At 35.8% G+C, this 24865-nt stretch overlaps 2 protein-coding genes across 2 annotated transcripts in view; one reads left to right on the top strand and one right to left on the bottom strand.

The window, feature by feature from the left end:
• Positions 1–12244, top strand: part of jak2b (Janus kinase 2b) — a 28832-nt gene extending 16588 nt beyond the window's left edge. Inside the window, exons 7-24 of the mRNA XM_083526546.1 lie at positions 945–1064; positions 1322–1479; positions 1660–1771; positions 3895–4081; positions 4361–4485; positions 4767–4901; positions 4990–5077; positions 5204–5331; positions 5531–5669; positions 5994–6145; positions 6316–6466; positions 6833–6972; positions 7655–7844; positions 9997–10121; positions 10275–10447; positions 10614–10731; positions 10933–11046; positions 11670–12244. Coding sequence (XP_083382672.1) covers positions 945–1064; positions 1322–1479; positions 1660–1771; positions 3895–4081; positions 4361–4485; positions 4767–4901; positions 4990–5077; positions 5204–5331; positions 5531–5669; positions 5994–6145; positions 6316–6466; positions 6833–6972; positions 7655–7844; positions 9997–10121; positions 10275–10447; positions 10614–10731; positions 10933–11046; positions 11670–11804 — 2490 coding nt within the window. The 3' untranslated portion in view covers positions 11805–12244. The remainder of the gene's footprint in view (positions 1–944; positions 1065–1321; positions 1480–1659; positions 1772–3894; positions 4082–4360; positions 4486–4766; positions 4902–4989; positions 5078–5203; positions 5332–5530; positions 5670–5993; positions 6146–6315; positions 6467–6832; positions 6973–7654; positions 7845–9996; positions 10122–10274; positions 10448–10613; positions 10732–10932; positions 11047–11669) is intronic.
• Positions 12245–17461: 5217 nt separating this feature from the next.
• mboat4 (membrane bound O-acyltransferase domain containing 4) lies at positions 17462–20698 on the bottom strand (the record flags this gene model as incomplete). The annotated part of the gene is made up of 4 exons (XM_083527534.1): positions 17462–18895; positions 18988–19212; positions 19297–19332; positions 20685–20698. The coding sequence occupies 4 exons, from the start codon at positions 20696–20698 to the stop codon at positions 17971–17973; spliced, it is 1200 nt and encodes a 399-aa protein (XP_083383660.1). The 3' UTR covers positions 17462–17970.
• Between the last annotated feature and the right edge of the window lie 4167 nt (positions 20699–24865).

The following is a 24865-nucleotide window of genomic DNA, read 5'->3' as shown; positions in this document are numbered from 1 at the left end:
AGCTTGGTCGTAGATTAAAAGGCCCATTTTAACTGGACGCTAAATTACTTTCTGTGATTTGGAGATTCCTGCATTCAGACTGGAATGATCTGCCTCAGAAATAACTGTTGCTCCATACAGTATATGAAGAGATTGAGTGAAACATTAGTGAAGCAAATTATAATTTTTCTGTGTTTGGAAAGGACCTGTAGTTGATCTGAAGAAGTGTACTCTCATACCTGTGCCAGTGTCATTAAACACAGTTTATGTGGTCACCATCGGATTTGTTTGGTCAAAAAACTCATAAAAAGATTTACAGAAATGTCTGAATGGTTAACGGTTAGAACAATTCATCTATTAAGCACTTTGTACAAGTTTCTTTAAATAGTATTGAGTTCTGATTAAATGTGCATGGACTTGGCACTCACAGACATGATAATACAAAAGTACAGAGGAAAAGGGTGCTGCGCAATCCATGTTACCAAATTTTCCTCTATGAGTGATTTGCAATAAAATCTTTCGAACAGCGAGGGTAAAATTTCAAAATCGCACATCCGACAGCGTTCGTGTGCTTTGATTAATAAGCAGTTACATTTAAATGAAAATATAAGGGAATTGTACAGCACAGATATTGGATATGCTACGTAATGAATAAACCGATAACGTGACTGTCCTTTTTTTTTTTTTTTTTTTTTTAACACAGATCATTACTATATAATTAATATACTTATTTACTTTATATTTTCTTTATTTTCGTGTCTATATTGATTTTAGATTTACACTGAATTTTCTTCACAGTGTGCTATGAAAAGTAATCCTGTGTTATATGAGTACATTGTATAATGTAAGGCCAGTTACTAGCTCTGAAAGGTCATCTAAGATGTCACGGATGTCACATGAAGCTATAGGACAAATCTGCATTTTGTTAATTTGTTCACTCCACTGACCCTAAACTCATTGCACAGGATCTTCAGCCATATTGTGATTTCCCTCACGTGATTGATATCAGTATCAGGCAAGCCAGCAAAGAGGGAGCCCCCAAGAGTAGACTCGTCTCCATCAACAAGCAAGATGGCAAAACCCTGGTAAGATTGTCCTTCAGCATGATTAGCTCAAAATTACAAGCATTAAATGTGAACATATCTATTGGATTATAACTGTAAAAGTTGATTGCATAAATGCAAGTTCATAAAGTGTTATTAATAACTGTTTATTTAGCTGGAAATGCAGTACTTTGACCTGAGTTTTATGTAAAATGTTCCTCATGCTTTTTTCTCATTTGCTATGACCATTAATTAAGCATGTGCGATCCAGTGGAAATATTTTTTATGTTTTTGAATAGGAGCTGGAGTTCTCCTCCCTTGCCGAGGCTCTGTCGTTCGTGTCTTTGATAGAAGGCTACTACAGGCTGACCACCGACACAAATCACTACCTCTGTAAAGATGTTGCACCACCTCGATTGCTGGAAGCTTTAGAAAACTACTCCCATGGGCCAATATCGTAAGCCCCATAATGTTTTTTTAACAGGCAAAATCTTTACAGATCAAATTCCTCGTTAGTATAAATGAAATTTTTTTTGGTCAGCTGAAAGTCAAATAATTGGAGATCATTAATTTATGCATTTCTTTATTGTCTGAATGTGCTGTACTGACCATCTTACATCATGTGCTTGGAAAGCAGAATGGAGTTCGCCATCAAAAAGCTGCGCATGGCTGGAAACCAGCGAGGTCTTTTTGTGCTACGCAGCAGCCCCAAAGATTATAACAAATTCTTCCTGACATTTGCTATTGGGGTATGTTTTCTTTTTTTGATATTAGGCAACTGCACACTTTGCCTTTTTTTGTCTATTCAGCATAGTTATTTTATCCAAATGATTAAATATATAAATATTAATAGTTTTTTTTTAAATACTAAACGAACAAAGTTTGACTTAAATATATAGCATGCAGGCATTGCAGTCCTAGGATCTTGGATTGTTGTGCCTGAATACGCAAGTCATAGTTTTAAATCTGATTGTGATTTGAAAGCAGATAATAGGAAGTTGTTACGTTGCTCTTTGATTTTTTAGATCGTGATCATGATGGTTCAGATAGGATTCAGTCAAACTTTATGAACGTAAAGCTTGTGATTTAATGCAGTAAAGGGTTTGATAGCTAACATAGTCAGTTTTAGACATTTTATATGGTTTTGGTTACAATAAAAAATACAACAGATTATATAGATAGACATTTCACTTTATATACATCGGTGTTACAATGGGGTAACGTGTGAATACATTCAGTTTTCAGTTAGTTAATTGTTCTTTATAGCACAAACCCGATCCCAAAAAAGTTGGGACATAGTACACATTGTGAATAAAAACAGAATGCAATGATGTTTTCAATATTTTATTCAGAATACAACATAGATGACATATCTAATGTTTAAACAGCCTGCAAATGTCTAGGGACTGAGGAGACAAGTTGCTCAAGTTTAGGAATAGGATTGTTGTCCCATTCTTGTCTAATACAGGCTTCTAGTTGCTCAACTGTCTTAGGTCTTCTTTGTTGCATCTTCCTCTTTATGATGCGCCAAATGTTTTCTATGGGTGAAAGATCAGGACTGCAGGCTGGCCATTTCAGTACCCGGATCCTTCTTCTACGCAGCCATGATGTTGTAATTGATAGAGTATGTGGTCTGGCATTGTCATGTTGGAAAATGCGCGTCTCTTCCCTAAAAGAGACGACGTCTGGATGGGAGCATATGTTGTTCTAGAACTTGGATATACCTTTCAGCATTGATGGTGCCTTTCCAGATGTGCAAGCTGCCCATGCCACATGCACTCATGCAACCCCATACCATCAGAGATGAGAGGCTTCTGAAGTGAGCGCTGATAACAACTTGGGTTGTTCTTGTCCTTGTCCTCTTTAGTCTGGATGACATGGCGTCCCAGTTTTCCAAAAAGAACTTCAAATTTTGATTCGTCGGACCACAGAACAGTTTTCCACTTTGCCACAGTCAATTTTAAATGAGCCTTGGCCCAGAGAAAACGCCTGCGCTTCTGGATCATGTTTAGATGTCTTCTTTTTGACCTATAGAGTTTTAGCCAGCAACGGCGAATGGCACGGTGGACTGTGTTCACTGACAATGTTTTCTGAAAGTATTCCTGAGCCCATGTTGTGATTTACATTTCAGTAGCATTTTTGTATGTGATGCAGTGCCGTCTAAGGGCCCGAAGATCACGGGCATACAGTATGGTTTCCCGGCCTTGACCCTTACGCACAGAGATTGTTCCAGATTCTCTGAATCTTTGGATGATATTATGCACTGTAGATGGTGATTACTTCAAACTCTTTGCAATTTTTCTCTGAGAAACTGCTTTCTGATATTGCTCCACTATTTTTCACCGCAGCTTTGGGGGAATTGGTGATCCTCTGCTCATCTTGACTTCTGAGAGACAATGCCACTCTGAGAGGCTCTTTTTATACCAATCATGTTGCCAATTGACCTAATTCGTTGCAAATTGGTCCTCCAGCTGTTCCTTACATGTACATTTAACTTTTTCCGCCTCTTATTGCTACCTGTCCTAACCTTTTTGGAATGTGTAGCTCTCATGAAATCCAAAAAGAGCCATTATTTGGCATGACATCTCAAAATGTCTCACGTTCAACATTTGATGTGTTATCTATATTTTATTGTGAATAAATATTAAGTTTATGAGATTTGTAAATTATTGCATTCCTTTTTCATTCACAATTTGTACATTGTCCAAACTTTTTTGGACAAGTCCACACCCAGATATAAACTTATTTTTATAAACTTACGTTATAACAAACTTTCTATAAAATCATAAACAATTAGATCTTTAAACATAGCAGATTTAGAGCAATTACTATTAAATGTATTTAAGATTTCAACCTGATTTTCTTCTTTTAGGTGTGTAACGAGGTGGAATACAAGCATTGCCTGATCAGTAGGTCAGACAGTGGCGATTATGTTCTGAGTGGGACTAAAAGGACCTTTAGGAGCATGCAGGAGCTGCTCAAATGTTACCAAAAGGAGACTGTTCGATCAGACGGCATCGCCTTTCAGTTCAGCAAATGCTGCCCTCCCAAGGCCAAAGGTCATTAATGCACCAGAATTTCCCAGATTAAGAGTCAGATATCTAAGGAGAGATAACTAGAAGAAATGTATAGGATATTTTAATTTGTATGGATTTGCATTACTGCCTTCAATTTGTCTGAAATTACTTCGACCTGATATACTTAATATATATGGTGTTTTAGTTTGTTCAAATACAATGTAACATTAAGGTGTGCTTTACTAATATATATATATATATATATATATATATTTAAAGATATTTGATAGATATTGTTTTCATGTATTTGATCTGTTGCAGAAAAGTCAAATCTTCTGGTTTGTCGGAGTAATAAAGGTTTAGAAGTTCTCCCCTCACCCTCGTTACAGAGACAGAACATCAGTCAGATGGTGTTTCACAAAATCCGGAAAGAAGACCTTGAGTTTGTAAGCATGCGTTCTCTCTCACTTTCTATTTAAAAGTCCAATAATCTATTTCTATTGTAATTCTTTAGGCGCACTTATAGAAAAGCCTAAACATATCATATATCCATGTGGGTCTGATTAAATATCTTACTTCCAAACCTCAAAAATGGATTTGGCAAGATAGAAATAGTTAATAACTGACAATCACACAATTGCACATTTGTAAAATGTGATGTCTATTTATTCAAGCCAAATACTGGTGTATGTGGTGCCTGTGTACTTATAGTATCTCTTTTTAACAGGGTGAGAACCAAGGCCAGGGAACTTTTACAAAGATTTTTAAGGGGGTTCGGAAAGAGATGGGAGACTACGGAGAAATGCACCAGACAGACGTCATCATCAAAGTCCTCGATAAAGTACACAGAAAATATTCAGAGGTGTGTAGCAGCGCAAACAATTTACTATTTTTTTAATTAATAAGTGCCACTCGTTTATTTTAATTCTTTTTTTTTTTTTTATCTGCAGTCCTTTTTTGAGGCCGCCAGTATGATGAGCCAGCTCTCCCACAAGCATCTGACATTCACCTATGGCATCTGTGTGTGTGCCGAAGAGAGTAAGTGTGTATCGTGTTTCTCCCTAAGCTATTATAGTCGCCCTCTACCCACCCTTCTGTATTACCCTTTAAGCACCATATGTTTGCTGATCAGTTTTAATTGGTGTTCTTCTGTATTCTGTACAGACATTATGGTGCAAGAATATGTAAAGTTTGGCTCCCTGGACATTTACTTAAAGAAAAACAAGAACAGTATCAGTATTTTGTGGAAGCTGGAAGTGGCTAAACAGCTTGCATGGGCCATGCACTTTCTGGTAAGTCTGATAGTGTTTTTATTATTCTTCTTCAAAAGCAAGTGTGTACACAAATACATATATATATATATATATATATATATATATATATATATATATATATATATATATATATATATATATATATATATATATATATATATATATATATAATTATAATTATACATTTTATTTCTTTCTTCATATTTGTTCCCAAAAGGAGGAGAAGAACCTAGCTCATGGGAACGTATGTGCCAAAAATGTTCTTCTAATACGTGAGGAGGACAGGAAGAATGGCAACCCTCCCTTTATTAAACTCAGTGACCCAGGCATCAGCATCACAGTTCTGCCCAAAGAGAGTGAGTGAACATCATACTATATAGTTTTATAATAATTATAATATTTTATTATTAATTCATATTTTATGCCATGTTATCCAACGTAAATTTCTTTAGTGTTCTTAATCCCCATTAAGTGATGTGTACTCTTCTCTAGAAATCACCACATCCTTCAGACATATTAATTATCTCTATTTTAAATAAAGGAAGCTTGTCTCAGTGTGATGCAGGTTTTAGGCAACAGAAGGGGATATTTAGACATAGCGCAGGGTTTACTTATGCCTGTTTATGCTTATTTGAACTACTTGGATTTGGGAGCTCAGGCCAAGCCTATTTTCTTTTCAGTTTTACTGGAGAGAATCCCATGGGTTGCTCCTGAATGTATTGTGGACCCCAAGAATATAAGCCTTGCTACAGATAAGTGGAGCTTTGGCACGACTCTGTGGGAGATTTGCAGCGGAGGAGAGAATCCGCTTGCCAACATGGACAGCTCCAAGGTAAGGTATTCTCAACAGACAAGTTCATGTGTTATTCAGGAAATGCAAAACATGTTCCCTGACCACTGCTTCATGTACCAGTTAACGATTATTTTTGAGCAAAACTTTATAGCATGGACACTATAATCTGAAAACTTATAAATGATTTCTTCTGATTTCTTTCCCTTTAGAAACATTTGTTCTATGAAAAGCACCATCAGCTGCCTGTTCCTAAATGGACCGAACTGGCCAACCTGATTAACAGCTGCATGGACTATGAGCCAGCATTCAGGTCATCCTTCAGAGCGATTATCCGTGACCTTAACACTCTCTCTTGCCCAGGTTTGTGGTCTGTACACAAACATAGTCATGGGAATACGGCTGGCGAGACAGAAACAGACCAAATCTGTTTTTTTCTGAGCTTAGTGGAGAAGGTTTTTGCATTGCAGCCTTTAATAACAGTATAAATGATATTTTATATACAGTATATAGTGCAGCCTGACCAGGACCTGCACTAGGTTTTACCATATCTGGAGAGTTTGATAACACAGATATTGTGTTGACGTTGTTCTGCAAAATTATAGAGGTTTAGAATGTCAACGTGTCCATATATTTATCGTATGTTTTTGTTTTCAACTGAAGAAGTGGATTTACGTTTGTTTGTTTGTGACCGCAAAGATTAAGAAAGGATTTTGTCTCTGTCCACAGATTATGAAACGGTGATGATGGAGAATGACTTGGTCCCTATTAGAACCGGAGGCCTTGTGCTTGTCACAGGAACTTTTGAGGACCAGGAGCCGGTGCAGTTTGAGGAAAGGCATCTGATTTTCTTACAGCAACTTGGCAAGGTAGTGCACTTTAAATGCTCTTTATCATTTTCCAGTCAAAAGTAAGTCAGTGGTGTCCAGGTGTCCACTTATCCTGTGCATAATTAGGCCACTGATCACATCAGAATCGGATAAGAATCAGAATCAGGTTTATTGGCCAAGTGTGTTAACACACACAGGAAACAACACTATACATTTAGCTTATAGACATGATTATACAAGACAATACAGACTATACAGACAATACAGTCAGTCAATACAGACAATAAATCAGTCTGTTGTAATGGGATAGAGACCATTTTTTATACATGGGTAAAATGTCGACAGTTTTAAACATGTAAGGTCATTTATAAAGAAGCAATGAGCTGACATCCATAATCCAGTCTGCAATGCTTAATGCATATCTATAACTGCTTTTCAGACAGGCACTAATTGGCTTTGATTTCAGCATTAATGTCTAAAAGACAGCAAAAAAAAAAAAAAATTATTTCCCTGTCTGCATATGAAGATGTTTGGCCCAGTGTTACTGCATCTCCATGAAGTGAGATTTTTTTGCACAGTGAATCAAACTAATTGTCAAAAGTTGGACTACAGTAGTTTAGATTTTGTTAAGTCACTCCACACCCCTAATTAATAAATGGCAAATTCTTTTTTTTTTTTTTTATTAATTATTGTTGTGCTAATTAGCTGTTTTGTGCTACAGGGGAACTTTGGCAGTGTAGAGATGTGCCGGTATGACCCCCTGCAGGATGGTACAGGGGAGGTGGTAGCAGTGAAAAAGCTCCAGCACAGCACTACTGAACACCTGCGTGACTTTGAGCGGGAGATTGAGATCCTAAAGTCTCTCCAGCACAAGAACATTGTGAAGTACAAAGGAGTGTGCTATGGTGCCGGTAAGGGGTTCTGTATATTATAATGTCCTCCAACTTTTTTCTACAATTATATCTTCAAATGTAGATTCCTTGGTTTGGGAGTCCATGTACATTAGGAAAACTTGCAGTGAGAAACCTGGAATTTTTACATACAGCAGTCTGTATGTACAGTTTAGCCAGAATGGGTGACTTTTGTGTGAGCGACAAAAAAGTCTGAAGAAAATGGCCCGATTGTTTTAAGCTTCCAGGACGGATATAGTAACTTTTTTTTCCTAAGATGTTTTTTAGATAATTGACCTCAAAGTCTTAAATGTTTTGGGTTCTTATATGCTTTATTACTCACCATAGTTGTAATGCCATATTTGAGTTGCTTTAGACTTCTTGTCAGCTCAAAACAGTCTGGTCATTCTCCTCCGATCTCTCACATCGACAAGGTGTTCCAGCCTGTAGACCTTTCAAAAACAGGATGTTTATTTGTTTGTTTCGCACCTGATTCTGTGTAAATTTTAGATAACTGTATAAATGAGAAGTGTACAGCTGTTCTTGTGTAATTGCAGAGTGAGTATATCAGACATGATCAAAATATGGTTTTTGTCCAAAATTTGTTTTTGTAATGATCTTTGAGACTAATTTTGATGATAAATATGTGCAAGTGGAAAGCTTTCAAATTTCCATAAAGGGTCAAGCTCACAAAGGCCTTAAAATTATGAAATGACATAAAAGGCATAATGGAGTGTTGGTTCTATCCATTTACTAGATTTATAAAAATATTTTGCTCCTGCCAGGGTCAAAATCTAGAGACAAATTACAGTATACATGAAAATGGTGTGGCATGAATATGGTGGAGATAAAAAAAAAAAATACCTGCACTGTACACAGATTATTATGCAAACCAAATAAGTCAAACAGAAACTGCTATATATATATTTTTTAATGTTTTTTTGTCTCCGCTCGTTTGCTGCTTGTTTAAATTTACACACACTCCAGCGGTAGGATGTGCATGATATTTCAAAGCTTTTGATTTTCTTATAAACGTATTCTATACATACATTCATCAAATCCTTAATAAAAGTCTGCTTCTATAACACCATTTGTACATTTACAGTTTGATGTAGCAGAATATAAATACAGTGAGGGGCAAAAAAAATTTAATCCCCTGCTGATTTTGTACATTTGCCCACTGACAAAGAAATGATCAGTGTATGATTTTAATTGTAGGTTGATTTAAACAGTGAATAATAATAATAACAAATAATAACAGAATAATAACAAAAAATCCCACAAAAAGAATTTAAAAGAATTTTTAAATTGATTAGCATTTTAAGAAGTGAACTAAGTATATGATCCCCTATCAATCAGCAAGACTTCTGGCTGATTTTTCTATTAAAATGATAGACTAATCTTTTTTTTTTCTTCAGTGGGCAAACGAACAAAATCAACAATCAATTTTTTTTCCCTCACTGTATATATATCACTTCTAACATGCTCTAGATTTTCAGATGTTTTCCTCCTTAATTCTTTCACATCACTGAGTGGTTCCAATTGTTGTGACCAGGAACAGTGTGATTCTGGCTGCTGCTTTTTACGCCATGCAATAGGTTCAAAATATATAAAACATTGAGTTATGCAGTGTCAGAAACTAAACAAGCTAATCTAGCAGAATCTCGCTAGTCTTTCCACAGCGTGGCATGAAACTGTCGTCCACAAGTTGATGTTTATAGCAGAGTTTAGCTGTTCCTCACCCAGTTTTAATGGGTGATGTTATCAGTTAATGACTGTGTTTTGATTGTGTTTCATTAGCAACTGCTTGGTACAATTGTCTAATGCTACACCTGACTCTGTACACTCTGGGATTTTGTATGACCAAAGTGTGCAAGTATAAATCAAAGGGTGGTCATACCAAATATGCACTTGATTTAGATGCATTTTAAATGTGTTCTTACTTTACAGCATTTCTTTACACCTGACTAAAACGTTTCCACAGTGCTGAAGGTCATTATATAGTCCATTATGTCATTATAAACTTTCCAAGCTTACTAACAGCTAAAGCAATACAACTATGCATACTGCCTTTGTAATAATGAATGTTTGTTCATAATCGAATTCAATCCTATTTACATTCGTCCAGATCACATTCCTAAACAAACACATTTTGCTGGTCTTTTTTTTCCAGGCCGGCGAAATCTTCGACTTGTGATGGAGTACCTGCCATACGGCAGTCTGAGAGATTATCTCAGCAAGAACCGGGAGAGGATTGACCACAAGAAGCTTGTGCATTATGCCTCTCAAATATGCAAGGTATATAAGTGATGCCATATTCATGTCTGTTCCATTTGGCTACTTCCTTTTCCAATTTGTCAATTAGCTCCTGGGCCACATGATTTTTTGTGTAGAAGTGATACACAATGATATTTATATATACATATAAATAAGTGGTTTGTGTTGACACAGGGTATGGAGTACCTTGCAAACAAACGGTACGTTCACCGAGATCTGGCTACTCGAAACATCTTGGTGGAGAGCGAGACTCAGGTAAAGATCGGTGACTTTGGCTTGACCAAGGTTTTGCCTCAGGACAAAGAATACTACAAGGTCAAAGAGCCTGGAGAAAGTCCAATTTTCTGGTACGATATTGTATTTTGATTTGTTTAGATGTGTTGATTATTTATCGGTGTGTTTTCATTCAGATTTTCTTAAAAAATACAAAAATCTTAAAATCTGTTAGATAAACTATAATGTAAAAGTTGCACAGAGAATTTTGCCAGCAGTGGTTTATTATTTATTTTTCAGGTATGCCCCCGAATCCTTAACCGAAAGCAAGTTCTCGGTGGCGTCAGACGTCTGGAGTTACGGTGTGGTGCTGTATGAACTATTCACACACAGTGAGAAGCGCTGCAGCCCTCCTACAGTATGTATCATCAATTTACTTGTTTTCCTCTATTGCGTACATTTTTATTTATTTTTTTCATGAATAATAAACAGCATGTAAGTGAAATCTTCGAATCTTGTTACTGAACACGTGATTTTAAATAGAATTTGATTTATTTGATTTTGAATGCCATTGTATGTAAAAGACATCACTAAGCTGCAGCACTCCATCTGTGTTCAGGTGTTTATGAGCATGATGGGAGGAGACAAGCATGGCCAGACTATAGTGTATCATCTCATTGAACTGCTGAAACAAGGGAACCGCTTACCTCAGCCAGTGGGATGCCCCTCAGAGGTAAGATACTCAGGCTTCTCATGTGGCCAAGAAGTGCAAATCATGAATAATCGAGACTGAACTGTAACTCCGGGATAGCAAGTTAACCAGACATTGTGACTTTAGTACACCACAGTATTTGTTATAAACCCTTTCAAATACAAATATATAATATAATGATATAAAATTGTATGTAAAGGTGTAGAATTTATGAATTACACACGCAATATTTTCTCGGTTTGAATTGGATTAGATTAGATTCAGCTTTATTGTCATTGTGGAAAGTACATGTACAGAGCAAATGAAATGCAGTTAGCATCTAACCAGAAGTGCATTTTACAATAATATCGGTATGATAAATAGGGTGTGAGGTCCATATATAGAGGGGTAAATGTATAGGATGAATAATGTACAGAGGATATGTTTTTTTTTCTTTAAAATGCAAGTTACACTTTTTTTTTTTTAATTAAGAACAACTTTTCCATGGGTACTAGGAAATATTACAAAATGTTGACATTACGTTTGACATTTATGCAAAGAATAAATTAAATGAAATGATCATATCTGATTACAGTATATATCTGCAACTGATTTTATTAACTGGCAAATCTTTCGAACAAATCTTTTTTTTATTCTTCTTTTAGATGTACGAGATAATGCAGGAATGCTGGGATAATGACGCAAGCTTTCGGCCGGCCTTTAAGGAGCTCGCTCTTCGCATCGACTTGTTTCGTGACAGCAGTGACTCAGACCTATACACCCAAGTGCCTCCATTTTAAGAGAGAAACACTTTGCTTTGTGCAAATAACTGCCTTGAAGCTCATCAGCACCAGGTCAATAATCAGGACCTCCATCGTTACTCTCCTTGCTTTTCAGTGTGCCATCTTGTTAGACATCTTTAAGGACATGGATGTTCTACCAGCCTATAAAAAAAACTACGTTTTGGTTTGCTTCCCCTTGCTAGCAGTGCTAGCACATTACTTTGCCCTGGAGAACTGTGAAAGGAAAAATGCACATGCAATTGCATTCTTTTTATATATGTGTTTTTATGTACATATCAATAAAGATTTTATAATTTTATAAAAATAAAAGATGAATGCAATTCTGACTATATTTGGACTGTTAAAAAGCAGTAAAATATAAATGAAGAAAGCTATATAATGTTTATAGATTTCCATCGTCAGACAGGTGGTGTCTAATTAAAATCCTATATTAAATATACATGTCTGGGGGAAGTCATTTTAAAACTGAATTTTTTTCATCACTTCGGTTATAACTGATATGCACCTTTTTTTTTTTTATTGTTTTAATGATTTACTGATGAACAAAGATGAATTCAATTCAAGGATCAGGTCTTGGTGACAAATGCTGACAATTATTGATGGTTAATAGACTAGCTTTAAATACGTTTGACACTGATTTTTATCCTTAATCCTGAGAAATAACCAATATGTCAATGCCAGGTCAGTTTTTAATGCTTCTGTCTACAGCCACATCTGGGTAAATCTTCCAGGCTGACTTTGCCAGCTGAGCTGTTCATCTCCAGTTTCAGCAGTGTCTGTAGAAATGACTGTGTCAGCCCATTCCAGTCTGTAGAGTCTGCTGACAGGGTCTAAAGCCATGGCAGACAGTCTAAAGATGGTGGTAGCCCAATTAGGACTGTAGGATTCAACGCAACCTACAAAACCAAACCTTTTTAATAATTATTTTTGAATATGCATAATCTGGTTAAATTTAGAATTATTCCTATCTTGGTGGTTTTGTTGTTAGCTTTGGGCAAGTTGATTTCTCACTTCTCCTGGTGGGACCATACTCTTTCTGATAGAGACTTGTGAACAAGATAATGCAGGCTGTCAGTTGAGTAGGGGTATAACGGTACACAAAATTCACGATTCGGTACGTACCTCGATTTTTAATTCACCGTTTGATTAAATTTCAGTACAGTTAGGTGAAAGAAATGCAAAACGTGAAATTGCTGGTCATTCTTTTATTAACGCAGTTTATTATTAACATTTGTGAACATCAGTTAACATTTTTTTTTTTTTAATGCCTGGATAAATAAAAAATTCATTAATTTTATAACTTAAAATAAAATAGAATAAATCAAATTCATGCAATACACTTTTATATTGATTTAATTGCTTAAATTGGCACAAATTTTATTTAATAAATAAATGGAAAGATTAAATAGTTTACATTTGTTTGACCCCAGGGTAATGCAAATGTGTATATAAGTTGTGTGTGTGTTTTACAGTTGATATAAAATTTTATAAAGAGATGAACTTAACTGATCTACTTATTTCAGCATACTTTAACAAATGTTTCTTTCCATCCTTTATTCATTCACTTCCTCGATATGCGGAATTGTCATGATTTTCTCCTTTTAAAAGAAATTCTTGAAGCTGTGAAAAAAATGCTAATGAATCCATATCGCTAGGCTTGGTAGGAAGTGGCGCGAAATCTATGCATGCGCACACTACAAATCGTATTTCCAGTACGCAGTGAGACGCCACAGTGATACTGCGCTAACTCTAGATTTTATTTTTTTATATCCCTGAGATTGTTATATATGTTTTCAAGTTTAATAATTTTTTAAAGTGCGAGGCGGAGATTAAACGAACTTGGGGTCCGCCACTCAATACATTCGTGAGGGATTTTAACTATGTTCCGCAAATAAAAAGGATTGCATTCGGGTCATGTAAGATATCCTTGATCACTAGTCCTAGATACACCATTTACTCCATCCGTGCTTGTAACTTGTCCTTCCGACACAAATATTTTTCTGCAACATCGTTTTGTTTTTATGCCTGATTGTCCATTTAATCTCTTGATTTAAACATTCCTTACAGGTCACGTGCCGAAAGAGTTCGGAACGAATACGTGTATCGTTACACTCCTAGTGGTTAGCAATATCTGCTCATCTTAAAGATGTAAGTAATCTGAGGGTCCTTCTTCAGACCTGCTTCTATAGCGATATCAGAAGGATGCAGTATTCAGAATTATAAAACATATTCAAATGGGCCATTTAGGTTGCCAGAACCTGGTTTAAACACTGTAAAAACCTTTGGCAGGGGAAGCCATATTCAGATTAGTACTCATAGGAGTCAGAATCTATCCCTCATCCAACCAATGGAAATGGCCCTTTTACCTACAACACCCCATTACTACTCTAACAGAGCATGCAATATAAAGAACTGACCCTGATGTGCTTTACAGCCACAAACTTGCCTCATTTTATTGTGACTACTTCAGATCGAAGGTTCTTGAATATGATGAGTTACAAACTGCAATTATGTCACTTATTTTCAGGGGTAGGTCATAAAAGTGTTGTTGACATTTTGCATTAACTTGAAGCAATGAAGATGAAATTACTTATGTTCTAAACTATCTAGTGGAGCACACTGTTAGCTTATTTACAATAGTTTATGTTTAGTCTGATTGCCAATAGAATGATTAGAATACCTGGCCCTTCAAACCTTCCATAGTGACCCATGTTGTAACTCGGTTATAAATAGAATTACACAGTTGTCTTCTGTGATTCTTTTCCATGTGCTGTTAGCAAGACAAGCAACAACCATTTAGTCAATATAAATCCACATGTGTGTTACAGAAACACAGACTTTTACTTTAATTTCACTACATTTTAAAGTCAAATATCTTTTTTTTTTTACTCAACTATATTTTGTGATATAATTCGGTTCTTTTGATTTATGAGGATAAAAATGTAACTGGTCGAACACGCAGCAAGACACCAATCAGGGTAAAGTGCATGCCCAGTTTTGGACTTGTTTTGATTGGTGCTTGGTGGTATCTACTCATCACCAACATACAATCTAATGTCAGTTCAACAGCAAGCAGAATATTTTGAGAGGAATAAAGGATGGAAGAAGCTCCTGACTCGAACTTGCCACAACTCTAGTTGCCTCATTTGCAGGATTTTTTCCAAGTATTTGAAAAGAAGGTTTTGGCCTCATGATCATTTTAATAAATATCAATCGGTGTTTGACTCATCAATATCATTCTACTAATCAACTGGTGTGTAAAAAGTAATATTAGTCTTTTCACATAAACTGAGTTCATTTTGCAAGAGTCTTGTGACAAGAGTTATAATAGGAACATTATAGCCATTATAAATCATAGTACTTTGGATACTTTAGTACATTTGAAGGCAATTCATTTTGTACTTTTACTCGAGTGAAAGTTTAAATGGAGCACTTTTACTGGAGTAATATTTTACGTATTGTATCTGTACTTTAACTCATGTAAATGGTTTGTGTACTTCGTCCACCACTGGTGTGTATTGACATTTGTGATCATCATTAGCTGAAGGGTTAATGTACCATTGGGTTTTAAAGCAAATGCCAGGGTACAACCCATTGCAAAGCAAGTGTGTACATAGTCTAGTTAGTGTGTACTAGTGTACATAGTCTAGCTCAGTATAGGTGGGCTCCTGTAGTTTTATTTTTTTTATCTGTCCTTTATCTGTAATTTTCTACTGCTGGCTGCTAGAAGTCTCTGTAGCATAGACAGAAAATAGAGGAAATTTAAAAAGAGGAGCAGAGAGAGACAGTATACTAGTTTATCATCAAATGGAGATATTATGGCTACACACTCTAGATTGAGATCACCCATTCATCCATTCCTTTGAACTGAAAAATTTCATTCTTCCCTGTTTCAAATGTACCTCGTTTCTACTCTAAGCTCTAGCAGCAGATTCTGTACCACAAGAGTGTGAAATGTGAATCCATGTCCTCATCACCTCACTATAGGATGTTAGTGTTTCAGATTTGTTTATGTTCATGTCTGCTGCTTTTTGTAATTTTTTATAAAAGACTGTTTAACGTACTGTGATATTAATAACCCTTGTTAACATGTATATAGTAACATGACACTGTGTCTATCATAATTAATGCACATTTGAAAAAGTTTTCAATGTTATCTTGGGTGTATTAGAATTGCCCCAGCCTCAGATGTATACTGAAATTGAATACTTTTGAATGTATCAGAATTGACAATAGATCTAATAACATGAACAGTTTGTCAGATCTTTTTGTATGTGTTTGAATGTCACAGGTTGGCTGGTGGACTGGACCGGTGAATTCAGTACTGCATTTTATCCAGCAGGCCTCTGCTTTATACTCTCAGCTGTTTTTGTAGTGATGGTCGACAGGCTGGTGGTAAGGAAAAATAATGATTTGGTAAAAGTTGCAGATGCTGCAGCTGACAGTGAAACCGGTCAAATTAAAGGAATAGATCATTTAGAACTGTAAAGACACTTTTATTGTTTTATTATCTTTGTAAACTGTAGTTAATTTTGTATAGTGGTTGTGAACAGTGTGTGATTTCCAAATGGCATTTGAAATAAACAGTTTTATTAAGTTTGCATAAATTTACAGCTTTTGAGAAAATTAGGAATTTTGTATTTGTTTACCATCTAAAAAGTTTAGAAAGAGAGACATTTTAGATTTATTCATTTGGACACACCATATTGTTCTCTAATAACTGGTACCATATGCACATAATAAATGTATTCTCTCTCTCTCCTTTCATAAATGATGAGAATAATTATTGGAAATAATTAGAAATAAATGGAATCATGTCATACATTTATGATTTACTTGTTTGGTGTGTGTATGATTTTGATGTATTTATACTTTATTGCCAAAATTGAATGATTGCACTCTTGTTCTCATTGTTTCATCGTCATCTCAGTGACTGTACACTACATATCAACTAAATGGGCTCAGTTTAACATCCACTCAAGTCCATAAATGTCAAATATTTTAGGAACCATTTAGCACTAAACATTATATGTGTTATATGTCTCGGCCACAATAATGGACTTAGGACCTCAGATAGGTTAATGAACTGTGCCCTTTATCCAACACAGTTTTCATTCCCCTTGAACCTTCCTTCACTGTGAAGGCGTATAGGTTGGCATTTATCATGTCTTAGTATAAAGATTACAAATATTGCAGGGTCAAGAAGTTCTTATGTACAATAATTATCTATTAATCTAGATTTCTGTATTGCTAGATAATGTGTTGGCCACAAGGTACTTAAGTGACCACAAGATGGCAGTGTCACTCAAATAGCTGAACAACACAGTCATTGTAATCAGAAAATGTGATCTCTTTTGCTGCCAAAACAGTCCTGACCCATCGAGCATTAACAGCATTAACTTTGAGCTACAAGGGCTCATCTGTTTGATCGAACTACACGGTCAAGCCTTCACTTCCCACTTGCATCAGTGAGCCTTGGCCACCCATGACCCTGTCACTGGTCCATCACTGTTTCCTCTATGGACCACTTTTGATAGATACTGATCACTGCAGACCAGGAACAACCCACAAGAGCTGCAGTTCTGGAAATCTGCAGTTTTGGCTCTGGCTCAGTCGAACTCGCTCAATTCCTTATGCTTGTCTATTTTTATTTGCTATCACTTATTAGACATTACAAATTAATATTTCACGTTGTTTAAAAAAATAGAAAAAAAGATTCAACAAAACAAAATCACTTTTGACTTTGCCACTTTAATGGGAATATCATAAGAGTGCTGTAAATCAAATAAAGACTCTTTACAAGCAGAAAAGCACCTGATAATGCACAACATTAGCATTAGTGATTTTAACCCTTAACTTCACACTTGTATAAATAAGACAATTGACAGTCACTGTGGAAAAGGGCAACTGTTAAATGTCATGAATGTATAATTATGGGATCAAAGGTTCCTGCAATACTCCAGACATCCCATCTTGCCCCAACAACCATGTCACAGTTAAGTCACTGAGATCACAGTTGAATCCTATTCTAATATTTAATATGATCATTAACTGAAGCACATGATCTGTATCTTCACGAGTGCCACTCTGCTGCCACATGATTGACTAATTGGATAAATGCAGGTGTTTTTACTAAAGTGGCTGGTGAGTGTGTACTGCAGTCTTATAAACTCAATAATATTACAATGCTTGCAAGTGGAAATAGTGCAATGTGTGTTGTACAGAACAGCTTGAGTGCCTCCAAACTTTGAAGTTCAGTTATGATTACAACACAAGTGATGACCACTTGAGTGTAGAGCCAGCTTAGACAAGTGTAAAAGCCTTTCCTCCAAGCTGTGGTAAGCCTTGGAGAAAGGTACTTGTGTAGCTTGTGGTCTCCTAACACAGCTACCCCCCATCCCAGAAAGCCTGCCACCTGACCTGGGTACAAGCCATGCCACAAAGCAGAAAAGCTAAATGTCATAAGCACTGGCATCCTGCGGCACCTCTGAAAAACTAATCTGCGTAACCAGGTGGCTGTTGTCTTGTTCCAGAGGCGAGCAAAGGTTGAAATATTACTTGAGCTCTCAATCTCAAATGCATCACCATCAGAAAGTCCATTCCACAATACACCTCCAGCTGTACTGTACCCACTGAAACCTAATCCTGTTGCATTGTTCACACATTCACTTATTTTCCAGTGAACATAATAATTCAATCTGAGCACCAAGGAGAAGATCCAGATCCATAATATACATGGAGAGCTACTTGGGCTAAATATGGTCGATAGTAGTAAGTGTGTAAGGAGAAATTTGAAAATTAGAAGAAATAAAACCTGCAACATCTTCCTAAGTAGAATGGGAAGAGGAGAAGGTGGTGGGTTGACACTTAACTGCTCCACAAAGTTTACGTAGGTGTTGAACGCACAAAGCGGTCCTCCAAGAAGGGCAGGGAAATACAGAGTGTAGCTCAGGAAAGGAATTAGGGAAATTACTTGGCTCTGGAGGCTTTTTCCGAAACACCTAATGACTTTTCCTTCCTGGAGATCCATTGATACTGATGTGACTCTCTGACTGAGAAGCATTAAAGCAGACATGGCCAGCACAAGCCTGAGGTGAAAAGAAAACAGATGTTTAACAGAGAATTGACATGCTGTAAGCCAGCAAGAGTAAAAAACAAATAATGAAAAATTTTTTTTTACCTGGAATCTGAATTTTCATAGAGCCAATATTGCTGGTACTGCATATAGAAGTGCCACAGTGTTTGCCAGCACATCTGCAGCCCAAGAATCCAGTAGTGAATATGAACTGGTTCCATAAAGTGCACCAGTAGCACAAATATGATATTGGTGATAAACAGCAGCATGCTGTATGGGCCCATAGTTAGAACAGCAAGGCTGAAACCTCCCACTGCCAGACAGATATGCCTTCCCAAAACAAATGCTCATATATTTAACCAATGAATAGAGTGTATGTCAATCACAATAACATTTTTAAATATTAATGCTTACCTGTTAAACAGGGTGAGATGTCCTTTTGTAGCCAAACTGTAAAACATAAAAGCCAAAGGTATAGTTAACAGCTGGTATACCAGCTGAGGATTTTGATTAAAAAAAAGATGCATACTAGTATGACCAGTATGTCCTGATTTGTGCTTTGCTCTGTATGTGGCTTCTTATTAAGCACGAGCATCTGTTTATTATTAACACATTGAAGAACATTTTATTGCTATAGTGCCTCCAATATTTCGATTTTCCACTTACAAAAGCAATCTAAATTCCAAGTGTACATAGATAGATAGGTGTTGGTCCTGTCTACATATTCAGTAACGAATCATCTAAAAGCCAGCAGCATTGTCATGAGTACACAGTTGTCATGCAGATGCTTCAAGGTTGACAGATAATGCTCATGCGTTCCCATTTTAGGTATGCTAATGTTTCATCAGGTAATTATTTATTTATAAAAAAAATTCAACTGTGACTGTAAGTAAAACAAGCCACTCTGTACATCTGATTCATCCACTGTCCCTTTGGAGCTTCTCTGGATAATTATAACTGTATATAATTGTAAATTCATAGACTATCCAAGAATATTCTCATATGTATATATCATCTGTATAACATACACTCTTTAGACAAAAGTATTGGGATGCCAGACCTTTCCTGCCATATGTAGTTCTTCTCCAAATTGTTACAAAGCTGGAGGCACACAATTTAGTATAGAATGTCTTTGTATGCGGTATAATACAATTTTGCATTCACTTGAACATGGAAACCCAAATCTGTTCCAGCATGGCAATGCCCCTGTGCACAAAGTGCGCTCCTTGAAGATATAGTTTACATGCTTTGGAAAGGAAGATCTTGAGTGGCCTGCTTTAGAGCTCTAATTCCATACCTACTGAACACCTTTGGGATGAATTGAATCGCTGACTGAACACCAGGCCTCCTCACCTACATCAATACTTGCCTTTACTAACACCCGTATGGCTGATGAACACAAATGTTCACAAAAACACTCCAAAATCTAGTATACAATATAGTATACACTGTGTATACACATATCTCATATTGTTAATGTATATATTGCATACTTCTGTACATTTCTACATTTACACACAGCCTGAAACCTATATAATTATTTGTTGTTTTTTGTTTTTTGTATTTGTCACATTTTCACTGTCCAGAGTCTTTTAATTTATTTGTGGTATATATTTTTTAATTATCTGCATCTTTCAGTTTGCAAAATATTTCTAATTTCACTTCTGGTAGATGTTAAACTATGTTTTGTTGCTGTGTACCTGTACTATGCACTGACAAAGTTGTATCTCTCTATATATATTTTACTCCAGTTGAATCCATTTTGAGGCAACCCTTGAAAACCATAACCTGATTTGCAGTACTTTGTTGGTAACATGGTCTATTACAGCAAAGTGACCATTTTAAAATGGCTTTTCACAGCTAATTAACCACCCACATAACCCACTCCAGAGATATTTACAGCTCAGGCAATTGCTAATCATCACACAGATGTCTCCAGAATTGGGATGTAACAGAATACAAATAACTTCTTTATCTAATACAAAAAGGAGGTTTCTGTAATATGTTTAAAATGTTTTCAAAGATCAGAATGTAGTTTTTTTTTTCATAAATATACTTCTCTAATAATTAATAATTAAATATTTAAAAGTGTTATGTCTTGTTTAATGTGGTTTAAAGCAACAGGTTTTAAGTGCAAAGCTGCATGCAAGGTTCTAAGCATGTAAGTAAATGTGTCCTTTAATTTTTCTTACGCTTTTTAAATAAATAATTCTGTTGTTTTATTTAAATGAAAAAAGGTTAGATCAGCCAGATCTAGTAAATGATGATCAGGTATTAAAAAATATATATATATTTAGTTTGATTGGACTGGTCTTTGCAACATTTCTTCTCAAATCTTGTTGATCCTTGACTATTCTTTATAATTACCTGTGTTGTCTCTTCACTATGTGCTAAGAATGATATGATTCACCAATTCCCATCAGTGCATTTGCATATCTGGAGATAATACCAGATATACCAGATAATACCAGATAATACCAGATATACCAGATAATACCAGAACAGTGACCCATGATCAGGAATCGTGGGAAAGAACAGTTTGCGCAGGAAATGAAATTGCTTAATCCGCTATGTCTAATATATGCTTTTTAAGAACAGCGTATAACAACACACGCTATACTTTTATTATTCAGAAAGTGATCAATAATTCGTGACCAATGTTTTATGTGTAGATTGATTTCTCATCGCTAAACTATTTCTCAAGCATGTTCTCTCAGCACCACTGCTGCTACGTGAATATGACGTATCACAACACTACGGAGACTGATGTGTGTACTGAGAGTCACATAGAATATAGATCAACATGGCAGAGGTAGAGCTGCATGTTCTTGAAGACAGAACAGAAAAATTATTGCACTACAAAGGTCTGTTAGAAGTCAGAATGCACTTAAGTACATTTATGATTTGCTGTCTGCCTGAATCAAAGAAATAAAAGCGAAGCATCTGTAGCATATTGAATTGCATTGAATCACATTGTGTTGAATCGAATCGAAATCAGATCGCACTGCATCATAAAAGGGGGGGAATCGTATCGCATTACATTGGTAGCTGCTTCATATGTATCTTTAATGTATCATATCATTGGATATGTTTCAAGATGCACATCGCATAGGCCTCAGTTATGGAGATGCACAACCCTAATATGTGCCATGACATACTCTTGTTTTGCAGGAAAGCTTGATTCTCAATCAGGTGGTGCAAGTGCCACAGAGTTATGAGCTAGAGTCATACATGTAACTTCAAAACATGGCTTAGCACAAGACCAGAAGCTTGTGCACCTGCTATCTGTGCCTGTCTTACTTATTTGCAGTAACAAATCATAGTTTTGTTGCATTGGTTCTTAGGGCTCTTGTGGTAGTAGGAATAGTTTGGGGAAAAATGTGTTTTAAAATTTGCAGTTTCAAATCCTGGCAAAAAGCTTTTTCCAGCTTGTGGCCTTATATACAGATATTGGAGCCAAGACATTTGCACAGTGGTATCCGCAATATCTTGCATCCTACTTCTAACCAGGCAGTGATTTTTCTTTTTAAAACTCTAAGTGATTGTGAAGACAAAGCTTTGATTTTGAATATTTTTTAAGTGGTGCCTGCCCAGGATTAAAATGGCTAACTACTGGTAAAACTAGTTTTATAAATTTGGGTGTTCACTCTATTCTATTCAAGGCAAAGTTTTAAAAACATATTTAGCAGTTGTGTAATGTTTACAGTATTTAATTGATGTACAACACACTATATCACAAACACACAAGATATGATCAGTGTGAAAGCTTCATTAAATATTGCTTGGTATGTTATAGTCATTTCTTTCTACACAGAAACAGTGTTGGCCCCAGTATATTTATGTATCACATGTACTGTGACATGTTTTGACATGTTTACCTATGGAGTACTCACTTTTCTTCCCAGTTATTTAGACAAAAATGGCTGTATGTTGAGTTATTTTTATAGGACAGTAAATCTGCAATGCTATACACGCTGCATATTGACAACTTTAAAATATATCCAAGTTTAATTTCTATAGTATTGTTTCTTGAGAAGATATACTATAATGATTGCTCTGAATTTTACGAGATATATACATATAGTAAGTGCTACAGCACAGCACAATACTCTCCAGCATGTTCCTGGTTGGTTATGATCACTGTAAATCTGGCTAAAAACTTCTTAATGATTGATACATTTAGATATCTAGGTTTTAGTACTAGAAGGATAAGAGGCGTTCACTTTTATCCACTGATGAAACATTTATCATTTCATAATGGAAGTTGTCTCTGCCTGGAGGACTCCGACTCCGACCCCACCCACGGTTCTGAGGACTTACTAAATTGTTTGATGAGTAAAGAATGATCGGAAGCATGTGCTTTGACTTTGCCAGTCACCAGACCTCAACCCATTGATCACTAATCAGGATTCTGGAGCAGTGTGTACACCAGTGCTATTTATCACATAGCATCTTATACTAGGTTAAACCTAGAAACAGGTAAGAATAAAATATGGTTTAATTGAATTCAGTTCAGTTTTATTTGTATAGCACTTTTAACAATTCCAATTTGGAAATATGAATTGATATGTTAGGGCCTATATAAAATATAAATGTATATGTTAGTGCCTATATAAAATGTGAATTTATATGATATTGCCTATAAGTATATCCCTAATGACTAAGCTATTGGAGACAGTGGCAAGGTGGTTTCAAAAAGAAGAAAGGGACAGGATGACTGGTACTTCATGAGCATGTTTAACAAGAGAGAGAGAGAGAGAGAGAGAGAGAGAGAGAGAGAGAGAGAGAGAGAGAGAGAGAGAGAGAGAGAGAGAGAGAGAGAGAGAGAGAGAGAGAGAGAGAGAGAGAGAGAGAGAGAGAGAGAGAGAGAGAGAGAGAGAGAGAGAGAGAGAGAGAGAGAGAGAGAGAGAGAGAGAGAGAATCCTTACTGTTACATATCCTTACTGTTTAGGTCACTTTGATTCCACATTAAAACCGTAAGCTTCGTCCTGTATATAAATATAAACACATGTATACCATCCATTGGATGCAATTAAAAAGTCATCTGCCCCAACGACAGAAAAATTGGCACTGCACAATTGCCTGGACAATGCATCTATCTTTTTATAAATAAAAATCATTAAACAGACAATAATTGTTCTCAACTGCACTGTACTACATCTACCCATCTTTGACATAGTTTTTTCTTGAAGAAACCTTAAATATATTGCTGCTGTGCCTGACTTTGTCCCCTTTCCATTTTTTTATTTCACAAAATTATGTCCAAAAATAAACAAACGTTTATACCTTAATCATCAGTATTACACAAATAGTATATTTAATAGCCATATTTTCATCCGATTAAAGACAAAGTTATTTAAAAGTGAAGCTGTTCTTAAACATTGCAAATAAAAATAAACAAATATAAGACTACCATGCAAAATTTTTTATTTATTCAATACAAACTGGTATTTACTATTCTTAAAATTCCAAGTCTCAGAACGCTAACATTATTAAAAGCCCACACTTTAATCACTATGTTACTGCAGACTACTTGGGTAAGTGATTGTCAGGGGTGGCAAAAGTACACACATCCTTCATTTAAGTAGAAGTACAGATACTCATGTTTTAAAATACTCTGGTAAAAGTTGAAGTCCTGACAATCCTTTTTTACTCAAGTTAAAGTTAAGAAGTTTGGACTTTGACATGTACTTATGTAAAAAGTAGCTATTACTACTACCTGATTCAGTGTCATGCTGGTAACTGCACCTCACCTCATATTAATAATACAACTGTTGATAGATTAAAATATTTAATCACGATTAATCGCATGATTGTCGAGGGTTAACTTGTAATTAATCACAACTTTTCACATTTTAAATCAAAATTTTTATCTGTTTTGAATGTACCTTAAATGAATACTTTTCTATTTTTTTATACTATTATTAACATGGGCATGGACTAAAAGGATGTTTTATGCAAATGTATGTTTATGTCAGTGAAA

This window comes from Silurus aristotelis, assembly GCF_946808225.1.
Source record: "Silurus aristotelis genome assembly, chromosome: 23".
Lineage (NCBI taxonomy): Eukaryota > Metazoa > Chordata > Actinopteri > Siluriformes > Siluridae > Silurus > Silurus aristotelis.
Note: the sequence above shows the minus strand (reverse complement) of the source record. Positions and strands in the feature narration are given on the sequence as shown.